Source organism: Mesocricetus auratus, unplaced genomic scaffold (assembly GCF_017639785.1).
Source record: "Mesocricetus auratus isolate SY011 unplaced genomic scaffold, BCM_Maur_2.0 Super-Scaffold_6730, whole genome shotgun sequence".
Lineage (NCBI taxonomy): Eukaryota > Metazoa > Chordata > Mammalia > Rodentia > Cricetidae > Mesocricetus > Mesocricetus auratus.
In genome coordinates, this window is record NW_024429184.1 from 60,180,266 (window position 1) to 60,194,251 (window position 13,986).

Here is a 13,986-nt window from a genome sequence, read left to right on the forward strand (position 1 = left end):
TTTCCCAAGGACAGTTTGAAGGACATTAGCAATGTGATTCTATTTTGTAAAGAGTTTTATCTTGGGCTGATCTATTTAAAACTTGTATTTAGAGCTGCTGTTATGTCTTTAAATGGGATCAGACAGTTTGGTACAATTTCCTGACATCTTTTCACTGAGTAGAATATATTTTGCTATTGTTGTCATTGTTGCAAACAATCTCTAATATGCTTCTGCTATAATTTTGGTTCTATGTTGTATGTGCATGTATGTGTGTGAGTGTGTGTGTGTGTGTGTGTGTGTGTGTGTGTGCGCGTGTGTTCTCTCAGACCACCAGTTTTGGTACCTGAAGAATTTTATGTTTTCTGTCTGTTTGAATTTTTCTAAGATGTTCTCGGTGCAGCTGAGTCTTGGCGAGCAGACATGGGAGTCCGAAGGGAGCAGTATAAAGAAGGCCCAGCAGGCTGTTGCTAATAAAGCTCTGACAGAGTCTACGCTTCCCAAACCGGTCCAGAAGCCACCCAAAAGTAATGTCAATAATAACCCAGGTATGGCATTGACTTGTTTCCTCCTTTGTGTTAGAATTCACACACAGTAATGCTGGTGACAGTGAAGAAGACAGTCACGGGTGTTTCTAAAGCTCACCTTAGGGGACACTGCAAAATCTGTTCCTATGAATGTGGGTGCAAATACAGTGTTTCTCTAAAAGTAAAGGAATTTTTTCTCTTTTTAAAGTATAATGTAATAAGAGATTTTAATAATTGTTATCCCTTTTTAGTTTAATGCAAAATTATAAAGGCATCTTGTTAAATATTTTGTTTGTTGGTGTAAAAATAGCTGGTAATTTAGAACATTCATATGAAATTTATTTAAGAAGCCCCCCAAAAGCCATCCATGTGCAAAATTCTTAAATAAATGACAGTTCTAATTTTTTGGGGGGGCTGTTCAAGACAGAGTTTCTCTGTGGCTTTGGAGGCTGTCCTGGAATTAGCTCTTATAGACCAGGCTGGTCTCGAACTCACAGAGATCTGGGATTAAAGATGTGTGCCACAAACGCCTGGCTGACAGTTCTAATTTTAAGCTTCTAAGAACAGTTTTTGAAAGCTGTTTTGATTACATCACTACCAACAACATCACATGTCCAGTCGTCTTTTGGGAAGAGGCAAACCTGTGTTAGCCATAGTACATTGATTGATAATGGCAATTAATAAAGCTCTTCTTAGTTCAGTTTCAGCCATGTGTCTGTTTACTCATTCATTTGTTAACCTATTTGAATATGTACTTACCTTAAAATCGGGGCTAGTACCATTTTAGGCTTTTTTTTTTTTATAATAAAGTAAGGCCCACTCACTAGCTGACAGTGACTAGTTTTTAATTAGCCTTGTGATGTCCTCATACTCAGGTCATGTGGGCACTTCCTTCTTGGCTGTCCTGTGCTTGGTAGATACAATGATACACTCTGCTCTCTCAAGGCTCTCCCCCAGAGTTCATGGTTCTCCTATAGCAGACCTGTTGTCCCTGTTCAGCTTGTTCCAGAATTTGTTGAGGAAACTTGTGTAAGTACATGTTACTATAATAGTGAAGAAGTCTAGCTTGTTCACTTTGAGGTTAGTAAAGGTGACCTGTTTTTGTGATTTGTAAAAATCTTTGTGATTAAATGGTTTGGTGGTGCACACCTTTAATCCCAGCTCTCAGGAGGTAGAGGCAAGCAGATCTATGTGAGTTCAAGGCCAGCCTGGTCGTCAAAGTGAGTTCCAGTATAGCCAGGACTGTTACACAGAGAAACTCTGTCTCAAAACAAACAAACAAACAAACAAACAAACAAACAAACAACAACAGCAATTAGGTACAGTTTCCTAGTATGTGTTAGACACTTGCTGTTACAACCTCTTTTTCTGTGAGGACCTTAATGGTATTGTACATAAATATATAATTTAATGGTAGACTTTAAATACCAACTGAATAATAGCAGCTTTTAGTGTTAGAAATAATGATCATATTGACTGAAGTAAGATACAGACCTTGAACGAAGAGAAGCCAGGTATGGGGGAAAAAAGAAAAGAATGTGACAAAGAATGACCCAGTAGTAAGAATCTGGTCATTGGGTGTAACATGAATAATAAAAACACAGAGCCAGATACTGGGGTTCAAGCTGAAGATCAGAAAAGCAAAGCAGCCGGCCACTAGTTCTTACCTCTACCTCAGACTGAAAGGGTGATCTTGGTTCCACAAATCCTCAGAGTACCATTTTCACCACAAATCCTCAGAGGCAGATGCCCCGAGTTCCTGTCTCCTTCGGCCTGTATTCCTTTCTCCACTCAGTCATCACGCCTGTCCCCCCCACCAAGTGCTGCGATTAAGGGTGTGAGTGCTGTTACTCTTTTGGACTGATTCACTCTTGTGTAGCCTAGGTGGCCTTGGACTCACAGAGATCCATCTGACTCTATCTCCTGAGTCCTGGAATTAAAGGTGTGTACCACCACTGACCAGTTTCTATAGCTAACTAGTGTGGCTGGCTTTGCATTCTGATCCTCCAGGCAATTTTTATTAAATTTTAAGTAGTATGTCACCAGAGTTGGGTTTGGTAAAAGCCAGTGTGTGTGTGATGATGATGATTTTAGTTATTGTAGGCAATGCTGGGTTGGAAGTAAGAGTACAGATGGAGGTAGGTGTGGGTGCACTTGGAAGACCCAAACACCCCCTCTACAGACTTAGTGTAACCAAAACTGTATGCTTAATATATGTGCCCTCTTCATTCCATTTTAATCTGGCACTTTCAGTCTTACCATCTTGGAGGACCTTGGCATTTGTGATGAGTGTGGGAACCATACTCACACAGGTACCATAGTTTGTTCAGTGTTTCTTTTTTAAAAAATGTTTTGTGTTTTAATTTTTTTAATTTTTAAATTTAAATTAGAAACAAGGTTGCTTCACATGTCAATCCCAGGTCCCTCTCCCTTTGCCTCCCCTCTTCCCATGCCCTCTCACCACCCTTCCCTCCCCCAATCTCCACTCCTTTCCCCAGGGAGGGTGAGGCCCTCCATGGGAGTGTCCATAGTCTGTCATTTCATCCAGAGCAGGGCCTAGACCCTCCCCCAAGAGTCCAGGCATTTCTCATTGTGGAATGGGCACACAAAGTCCATTTGTATGCCAGGGATAAATACTGATATACTACCCAAGGCCCCATAGATTGCCTAGGCCTCCTCACTGATACCTATATTCAGGGAGTCTTGATCAGTCCCATGCTGGATTCCCAGCCATCAGTCTGGGATTCAAGAGCTAACCCTTGTTCAGGTTAGCTGTTTCTGGGGGTTAAACAAGCCCAGTCTTGACCCCCTATGCGCATCACTCCTCCCTCTCTGTCTCTGGTTTCCTTGAGTTCAGCTCAGTGTTTAGCTGGGGGAGTCTGCCTCTGCTTCCATCAGTCGTTGGCTGAAGGTTCTGTTTCCCAACTCTCTGGCAGTGGGATTGTAGGCTGGCACTCCCTTCGTCCATGTCTAAAATCCATATATGAGTGAGTACATACCATGTTTGTATTTTTGTGACTGGGTTATGTCACTAAGGATGATTTCTTCTAGTGCCATCCATTTGCCTGAAAATTTCAAGATACCATTGTTTTTTTTTCTGCTGAATAGTAGTACTCCATTGTATAAATGTACCACATTTTCTCTATCCACTCTTCAGCTGAGGGCATCTAGGTTGCTTCCAGGCTCTGGCTATTACAAATAATGCTGCTTTGAACATAGTGAAACAGATGTCCTTGTTGAATGAATGGGCATCTTTTGGGTATATGCCTAAGAGTGGAATTGCTGGGTCTTGTGGTAGACTCAGACCCTGAGGAATCTCCATACTGATTTCCAAAGTGGGTGTACGAGTTGGCACTCCCACCAGCAATGGAGGAGTGTTCCCCTCTCTCCACATCTTCTCCAGCATAAACTGTCATTGGTGTTTTTGATTTTAGCCATTCTGACAGAAGTAAGATGGTATCTCAGAGTTGTTTTGATTTGTGTTTCCCTGATGGCTAGGGATGTTGAACACTTTCTCAAGTGCCTCTCAGCCATTTTAGACTCCTCTATTGAGAATTATCTATGTAGTTCTGTAGCCCACTTTTTAACTGGATCCTTTGGTGTTTTGGAGACTTGTTTCTTGAGTTCTTTGTAAATTTTGGAGATCGGCCCTCTGTCAGATGTGGGGTTAGTGAATATCTTTTCCCATTCTGTAGGCTGCCTTTTTGTCTTGTTGACTGTGTCCTTTGCCTTAGAGAAGCTTCTCAGTTTCAGGACCTCAGTGTCTGTGCTACTGGAGTTATGTTCAGGAAGCTGTCTCCTGTACCAATTCGTTCAAGGGTACCACCCACTTTCTCTTCTAAGAGGTTCAGTGTGGCTGGATTTATGCTGAGGTCTTTGATCCATTTGGACTTAAGTTTTGTGCATGGCGATAGACATGGATCTATCCACATTCTTCGACATGCCCCATCCAGTTGTGCCAGAACCATTTGTTGAAGATGCTTTCTTTTTTCCACTGTATATTTTTAGCTTCTTTGTCGAAGATCAGATGCTCATACATATATGGGTTAATATCAGGGTGTTCAATTTGATTCCATTGGTCTACCTGTCTATTTTTGTGCCAATACCAAGCTGTTTTCAGGACTATAGCTCTACAATAGAGCTTGGAATCAGGGATGGTGGTGCCTCCACATAATGCTTTGTTGAACAGGGTTGTTTTGGCTATCCTGGGTATTTTGTTTTTCCATACAAAGATGATCATTGTTCTTTCAAGGTCTATGAAGAATTGTGCTGGTATTTTAATGGAGATTGCATTGAATCTGTAGATTGCTTTTGGCAGGATTGCCATTTTTACTACCGTTGATCCTACCTATCCAAGAGCATGGGAGATCTTTCCGTCTTAGGTGTATTCTTTAATTTCTTTCTTTAAAGACTCAAAGTTCTTGTGATACAAGTCTTTCATTTGTTTGGTTAGGGTTTTTATGTTGTTTGTGGCAATTGTAAAGGGTGATGTTTCTCTGATTTCTTTCTTGGCCCTTTTATTGTCTGTATATAGTAGGGCTACTGATTCTCTTGAGTTGATCTTGTATCCTGCCACTTTGCTGAAGGTATTTATCAGCTGTAGAGTTCCCTGGAAGAGTTTTTTTTTATCACTTATGTAAACTATCATTTCATCTGCAAATAGTGAAAGTTTGAACTCTTCCTTCCCAATTTGTATCCCTTTGATATCCTTTTGTTGTTGTATTGCTCTAGCTAGACCTTCAAGTACAATATTGAAGAGGTATGGAGAGAGCCTAGTCTTGTTCCTGATTTTAGAGGAATCATGTTGAGTTTCTGTCCATTTTGTTTGATGTTGGCTGTTGGTTTGCTGTATACAGCATTTATTATGTTTAGGTATGTTCCTGTTGTCCCAGATCTCTCCAAGACTTTTATCATGAAGGGGTGTTGGATTTTGTCAAAGGCTTTTTCAGCATCTAGTGATTTTTGTTTTTCAACTTGTTTATATGGTGGATTACATTGATGGATTTTTGTGTGTTGAACCATCCCTGCATCCCTGGGATGAAACCTACTTGATCGTGGTGAATGATTGTTTTGATGTGTTCTTGGATCCGATTTGCCAGTATTTTATTGAGTATTTTTGCATCAATGTTCATGAGGGATATTGGTCTGAAGTTCTCTTTCTTAGTTGTGTCTTTGTGTTGCTTGGGTATCATGGTTATTGAAGCCTCATAGAAAGAGTTTGGCAAAGACCCTTCTGCTTCTGTTGCGTGGAATATTTTGGGAAGAATTGGTATAAGCTGTTCTTTGAATTTCTGGTACAATTCTGTTCTGAGGCCATCTGGACCTGGGCTTTTTTTTTGGTTGGGAGACTTTTGATGACTGCTTCTATTTCCCTATGGGTTATAGGTCTATTTAATTTGCTTATATGTTTTGATTTAATTTAGGCAAATGATAGCTTTCCAGAAAATTGTCCATTTCCTTTAAGTTTTCGAATTTTGTTTTCAAAGTATGGCCTGATGATTCATTGTTATGTCCCCCTTTTCATTTCTGATTTTGTTAATTTGCATGTTCACACTCTGCCATTTCGTAAATTTGGATAAAAGTTTTTCTATCTTGTTGATTTTCTCAAAGAACCAACTCTTTGTTACATTGATTCTTTGTGTTGTTTTCCTAGTTTCTACTTTATTGATTTCAGCCCTCAGTTTGATTATTTCCTCGCATGTACTCCTCCTGGGTGAGTTTGCTTCTTTGTGTTCTAGAGCTTTCAGCTGTGCTGTTAATTCTCTAGCGCATTCTCCAGTTTCTTCATGTGGGCACTTAGTGCTATGAACTTCCCTAGTAGCACTGCTTTCAAAGTGTCCCATAAGTTTGGGTATGTTGTGTCTTCATTCTCATTGAATTCTAGGAAGTCTTTAATTTCTTTTTTTATTCCTTCTTTGACCCAGGAATGGTGCAATTGCGCAGTATTCAATTTCCATGAGTTATAGGGTTTCTGCAATTTGTGTTGTTGTTGAATTCTAGTTTCAATGTATGGTGGTCTGATAAGATGAATAGATGGAGTTATTCCAGTTTTTTTGTACCTGTTGAATTTTGATATGTTGCCAAGTATGTGGTCAATTTTTGAGAAGGTTCCATGTGATGCTGAGAAGTAGGTATATTCTTTTTTATTTGGATGGAATATTCTATAGATGTCTGTTAATCCCAATTGGGTCATAACTTCTATTAGTTCATTTGCTTCTTTGTTAAGTTTCTGTCTGGTATTCCTGTCTAGTGGTGAGTGTGGGGTGTTCAAGTCTCCCACTATAAGTGTGTAGGGCTTTATGTGTGATCTGACTTTTAGTAATGTTTCTTTTATGAACGTGGATGCCTTTGTATTTGGGGTATAGATGTTCAGAATTGAAACTTCATCTTAAATGGATTTTTCCTGTGATGAGCATGAAATGACCTCCTTCATCTCTTTTGATTGATTTCATTTTAAAGTCTAATTTAGTTAGATATTAGAATTACTACCCCTGCTCATTTCTTGGGTTGATTTGATTGGAAACTCTTTTCCCAACCTTTTTTTTTTTTTTTTGGTTTTACGAGACAGTGTTTCTCTGTATTGTTTTGGAAGCTGTCGGTCCAGCCTGGTCTCGAACTCACAGAGATCCTCCTGCCTCTTTTCCCAACCTTTAACTCTGAGGTAATGTCTGTCTTTGAGGCTGAGGTGTGTTTCTTGTATGCAGCAGAAGTATTGGTTCTGTCTTCTAATCCATTCTGTTAGCCTGTGTCTTTTTATGGGTGAGTTAAGACCATTAATTTTGAAGGATATTAATGACCATTGATTACTCAATCTTCTTTGATTTGGAATGGTTTTGGCTGTTGGTATGGTGGGATTATCTAATGCCTATGCTTTCTTTTCTGGTTGTAGTTAATTTCCTTGTGTTGGAGTTTTCCTTCCAGAACTTTCTGTATGGCTGGGTTAGTGGATATGTATTGCTTGAATCTAGTTTTGTCATGGAATATCTTGTTTTCTCCATCTATAGTCATTGAAAGCTTTTCTGGCTGTAGTAGTTTTGGCTGGCATCCATGGTCTCTTAGTGTTGGTAGAATATCTATCCAGGACCTTCTGGCTTTCAGAGTTTCCATGGAGAAGTCAGGTGTAATTCTGATAGGTTTGCCTTTATATACTACTTGACCTTTTTCCTTAGCTGCTCTTAATATTCTTTCTTTATTCTGTATATTTGCGGTCTTGATTATTATGTGGTAAGGGGACTTTTTTTGTGGTCCACTCTATTTGGTGTTCTGTAAGCTTCTTGTACCTTCATTGGCAAGTCTTTCTTTAGGTTGGGGAAGTTTTCTTGTATGATTTTGTTGAATACGTTTTCTGCCCTTTGAGGTGGTTTTCTTCACCTTCTTCTATATTTATTATTCTGAGGTTAGGTCTTTTCATGGTGTCCCATATTTCCTGGATGTTTTGTGTTACGGATTTGTTAGACTTAAGATTTTCTTTGGTTGATGAATCAGACATGGAAATACAGAGTTTGAAGTTTGTCCAGCTATCTTTTGGTCTTTCTTTGGCCCAGTATTTTCTCACTGTGCTCCCTTCCCTATATTTTGGAATGGAAATTCATATCCTATACCATTATATGTTGAATGTATGTGATTTGGCTTTATGTTGATTTTATAGGGGATTATAGTTAAAAGATTGCAGGAATCTCAGAAGAGACTTTAAACTTTTAAACATTAAGACTGGGATAGACTCTTGGGACTTTTGAAGTTGGACTATATGCATTTTGCATTATGTTATGGGGGCCAGTGAGTGGAATGTGGTAGTTTGAATGTAATTGAGTCCCATAATCTCATAGGTAATGGCACTACTAGAAGGTGTGGCTCTGTTAGAGTAGATATGGCTTTGTTGGAAGAAGTATGTCATTGTGGAGGTAAGCTTTGAGGTCTCATATTTGCTCAAGCCATGCCTAATATCTCAGACCACTTTCCTGTTGCCTGTGAGTCAAGATATAAGAACTCTAAGCTCTCCCATCATCATGTCTGCCTGAACACATCAGATATCATACCTGTGACAATGGATTAAACCTCTGAAACTGTAAGTCACCCACAATTAAAGGTTTTCTTTTATAAGAGGTGCTATGGTCATGCAGTTTTTTCACAGAAATAGAAATCATAACTAAGACAATATGGGCACATATTAACAGGGAATATCAGAAAATCTCTGAGTAAGGGTGTCCAATAGTGCTTTACAGCTATGGTCAGATCTAGGATCTGGTAAATAAGTAATCAACAGTGCTCTACAGCTGCTGTCAACAGTGTTCTACAGCTGTGGTCAGCAGTGTTCTACAGCTGTGGTCAACAGTGCTCTATAACTGTGATCAACAGTGTTCTACAGCTGTGGTCAACAGTGCTCTACAGCTGTGGTCAGCAGTGTTCTACAGCTGTAGTCAACAGTGCTCTATAACTGTGGTCAATGGTGTTCTACAGCTGCGGTCAACAGTGCTCTACAGCTGTGGTCAACAGTGCTCTATAGCTGTGGTCAACAGTGCTCTACAGCTGTGGTCAACAGTGCTCTACAGCTGCGGTCAACAGTGCTCTACAGCTGTGGTCAACAGTGCTCTACAGCTGTGGTCAACAGTGCTCTACAGCTGTGGTCAACAGTGCTCTACAGCTGTGGTCAACAGTGTTCTACAGCTGCGGTCAACAGTGTTCTATAGCTGTGGTCAACAGTGCTCTACAGCTGCGGTCAACAGTGTTCTACAGCTGTGGTCAGCAGTGTTCTATAGTTGTGGTCAGCAGTGTTCTATAGTTGTGGTCAGCAGTGCTCTATAACTGTTGTCAACAGTGCTCTACAGCTGTGATCAACAGTGCTCTATTGCTGCGGTCAGCAGTGTTCTACAGCTGTGGTCAGCAGTGTTCTACAGCTGCGGTCAACAGTGTTCTACAGCTGTGGTCAGCAGTGTTCTATAACTGTTGTCAACGGTGTTCTACAGCTGCGGTCAACAGTGTTCTACAGCTGTGGTCAACAGTATTCTATAACTGTGGTCAACAGTGCTCTACAGCTGTGGTCAACAGTGTTCTACAGCTGTGGTCAACAGTGCTCTATAACTGTGTTCAGCAATGTTCTACAGCTGTGGTCAACAGTGCTCTACAGCTGTGGTCAACAGTGCTCTACAGCTGTGATCAACAGTGTTCTACAACTGTTGTCAACAGTGCTCTACAGCTGTGGTCAAAAGTGCTCTACAGCTGTGATCAACAGTGTTCTATAGCTGTGGTCAACAGTGTTCTACAGCTGCTGTCAACAGTGCTCTACAGCTGTGGTCAAAAGTGCTCTACAGCTGTGGTCAACAGTGTTCTACAGCTGTGGTCAACAGTGCTCTACAGCTGTGGTCAACAGTGCTCTACAGCTGTGGTCAACAGTGTTCTACAGCTGCTGTCAACAGTGTTCTACAACTGTTGTCAACAGTGTTCTACAGCTGTGGTCAACAGTGCTCTACAACTGTGGTCAACAGTGTTCTATAACTGTGATCAACAGTGTTCTATAGCTGCGGTCAGCAGTGTTCTATAGTTGTGGTCAGCAGTGTTCTATAGTTGTGGTCAACAGTGCTCTACAGCTGTGGTCAACAGTGCTCTATAACTGTGGTCAACAGTGTTATACAGCTGTGGTCAGCAGTGCTCTACAGCTGTGGTCAACAGTGTTCTAGAGCTGTGGTCAACAGTGCTCTACAGCTGTGGTCAACAGTGTTCTACAGCTGTGGTCAACAGTGCTCTACAGCTGTGGTCAGCAGTGTTCTGTAGTTGTGGTCAACAATGCTCTACAGCTGTGGTCAACAGTGCTCTGTGGTCAGTAGTGCTCTACAGCAGCATTCAGATTCAGAATCTGGCAAATAATAGGTAACAATAAAAATTTTCTACATAGAGCAGAAATTGATTATAAAATATTGGCATTGGGCAGCTAGGGCTACAAAGTTAAGTTTGGGGTTAGCCTAGGCTACATATCCTAACTCAAAATTTATTAAGTCAAATAGTTCATAAATCTTGATTTCTGGTAAATACTTTAATCATTAAACTGAAATCCTTATGAAATTAAATGTAAACCTAAAGACACAAGCTGTCCTTTTATTAAATAAATTCCTTGGAAGATTGTTGGGCAGTTTCTAATAGAGTTGAACAGGTCTGCGCTATGATCCAGCACTTGTGTTATTAGGTCAGTACCCACAAGAATTGAGTATGTATGTAGTATATGACTTACTCAGAAAAGTCCAAGATGATCTTATAAATGCTATTCTCTAACAGAGAACAACTCAAATAGCAAATGAACAAATATTGATAGTTTCATTCAATGATATAAAAATTAAAAACACAGTTATATTCAAGTAATGTGTGAAAGATGCAAGACAAAGCAGTGTTCATCTGTCAAAAGCATGCTAACAAATATGTAATAACAGGAGTCATAATGAGTCATTTAGGGTGATGGGCACTGGAAAAAGGCCGGAGGAACTTGGTGGGCGATTGAATGTTCTTAAGTGGGGTTGTGATTATATGAATCTTTGTATCTAAGTCACTGAGCTTGTGTTTAAGGTTTGTGTACTTTCCTTACTCCTTTGGTAAAATACAGAAAGAAGAGAGGGAGAAGGAAAAGGAGATTCTCTTTGTCCTTGACTTTTCTGTAGAATAATGAATATAGATAATTAGGGATTTGGACTAATTGAATTGCTATTCCATACAATAACTAATTGCTATTAAATCTAATTTTTTTCCTATTTTGTACAATAAAGGAGATATTAAGCACATGATCAAAAAACCACAATTCAAACTAATAGTGCAGATTTTTTGTTAAATTTTACTCAATATTAAGGTTTCATATATATATATATGCATGTATGTTTAACTAAATAACCTATTTTAATGCTTAAAATAAAATGACTTAATGTTACATTGTGTCTTTTTATTCCAAATTAAAAAAAAACTTGCATCTAAGTAGAACAAGATATTGAATGCTCCCCTTCTATCACTAGGTGAGCTCATGCCAACACACACACACACACACATATATAATACATCTATAATATATATGTTATGTATACTATATAATATATAATACTTATACACATACATATATTATATACACATACACACATATGTATATATGGGAGATGAGACAGCCTTGCCTGTTTGGGGACTCACTATGGAAGACCTCACCTGGTCTTGAGTTCATATCCATCTGCTTCTATCTCATGAGTCCTGGGATTGTAGGCTCTGGAATGTTTTAAAAACAGTTAAAAAAATCAGTTTTTACTTTTGTCATAAAAATCGTTTTTAAGATGAAGGCTCTTATCATTATCAAGCAAAGAAAATAATAATTCCTTAACATTAAGATTGTGCAGGGTGCAGATTCTTCTTACTGCTCCTTTTTTCATAGTTGTTTGTTTTAGTGAAAGATAAAAGAGATTCCTTTATTGCATTTGATTACAGACACAGAATCATTTTCCAGCTTTATTTTTCATGAGGATTGCTTGTTGGGCTGGGTCTCTAATACTGTAGAATTGCCCGCATGCTTGCTTTTGCTGGTTGTACACTGGTGTGTTGTTGAGCATTCCCTGGATCTTGTAAACGGAAAACATAAAGGCTACAACATAAATGCTTGATGTTTTGGCAGTACTGCCTGGTAGTTAGTTGTCTCTTTATTGCACTAGATCAGAAGACAATTTCTTGTGGTCTCTTGATTTTAAGAAGGATCCATGGACTCTGGTGGTGGTGGTGACCAGTTAATCTGTTAGCAAACTCCTTATCAACAGGCCAGGTAACTGTAACTGTGTGCTGCTCTTGTTGTCTGGAGTATCTGGTATTTTATCACCAGTTACAAACTGGTGACTTTTTGGAAGACACATGGCTTTTGCTGAACTCCCAACTAATATGAAGAACGTTCCTTTCACTATCTTATTCTGATGAGCTTATTCAGGGAAGGCAAGGTGAGCATCTGATTCTTCCCCTCATCAGCATCATGTGTAGACCTGGAATCAGTCATTTCTCCAAGGATGTTCCCTGAGGGTGTGTGCATGTTTTTAAATGGAGAGTGGTAGTTATAAGCCACATTCTAGGTGCTGGCTGACTTCATTGCTAATACATTGCATGGACCTCTGAAGTGGACAGACCTAGGAAATACTGTATTCCTTTAAAATTTTTACTTTTACTTTTGAGATAGAGCCCAGGATGGCTTTCACCTCAGTATGTAGTTGTGGATATTTAAAGAAAAATTTTTTGAGACAGGTTTTCTCTGTATAGCAGCTCTAGCTGTCTTGGAACTTGATTTATGGACTGGGCTGGCCTCGAACTCACAGAGGTCCTCAGCCTCTGCTTCCTGAGTGCTGGAACTAAAGGTGAGCGCTACCACACCTGACTGCTGTGGATAATCTAAAGGTCTGTTCTCAGTGTTTGCCTCCTGAGTGATGGGATTACAGGCATGCACTCCCATGCCTGCTTTAAATGGTGTTGGTGGTGTTGGGATCATGCCCAAAGCTTTGAACATGCTGGACCAGCAGTTCACCCCAGCCTCACCCCTTACTTCTCCCCCACTCTTCTTTTTTAAAAGAGAAATACATTAGGGGCCTTATATTTTCAATTCATATTTTAGCTTAGATTATTTAATGTATTTGATTTTATAATTCCTTTTCTGATTCTAGCATAAACACAATTACTGGTGCTTTAATTTGTTTGGTACTTATCTTTGGGTGTACAATAATGTAATAATAGTACCAATATTACTAATTGCTTTGTTGCTAGAGATAGTTCACAATTTCCTTTTCTTTAGGCCATATGAGTATTTGTTGTCTTTAAAATCTTTTGAAATAATTAGTTTGCACAGCTAAGGCCACCAGTTTGGTTTACTTGTAGTACAGTTGTGTTGTTTTCTTTAAAAATACTTGTTTCTATCTGTATTTTGATTTAATTTTAATTGAACTGAAAGTATCGTGCTATTAAAAAAATCATGTTGCTGGCAATGTGATTATGGAAAACAGTTTGAGATTGTTTTAGAATAAATCTAATGGGCATTTTAGAGTGACTAATTTAAAAATTAATTTTAAAAGGTAGTTAAAAATTTCTTCCTGGTGAAATCATAGCTCAGTTCACAATTATATTCAGTTTTCTTTGTGTTTTAGTAGTTTCTCCCCCCCCATTTTGATGGAAATTTTTGTGTAATTATGTAGAAGTTTCATTAAAAATTATTTTGGCTTTCTCAAAAAAAAGCAAAATAAATACTTGTATTTCCATTTTCTTAGATGAAAGGTAGGGTGGCACCCACACTGGCTTTGTTACGTTAAAAGCAAACAAGCAAGCAGAGAAAATGCGAGTGAGCTGCCCTGCGGTTCTTACTGTTCAGGGTTTGTACTGTGATGCCTATGGTGCCACACTGGTGGCCGTTGTAGGTAATGACTGTACTTTATTTTCTTAGTACTTCCTGGGAATGGAAGACACTTATTATCGCCCACAGGCTACCACTTACATTTGC

At 39.2% G+C, this 13,986-nt stretch overlaps 1 protein-coding gene across 7 annotated transcripts in view; it reads left to right on the forward strand.

Annotated features, from left to right (window-relative positions):
* Stau2 (staufen double-stranded RNA binding protein 2) overlaps window positions 1-13,986 on the forward strand; it is a 264,400-nt gene that overhangs the window by 45,471 nt on the left and 204,943 nt on the right. For 6 of the 7 annotated variants that reach the window (XM_040741416.1, XM_040741415.1, XM_040741414.1 and 3 more), the window contains one exon: window positions 368-527. In XM_040741416.1, the coding sequence (XP_040597350.1) occupies window positions 368-527 (160 nt within the window). Of the gene's footprint in view, window positions 1-367; window positions 528-13,986 lie in introns of those variants that run through there. The other variant, XM_040741418.1, reaches the window with a different exon arrangement.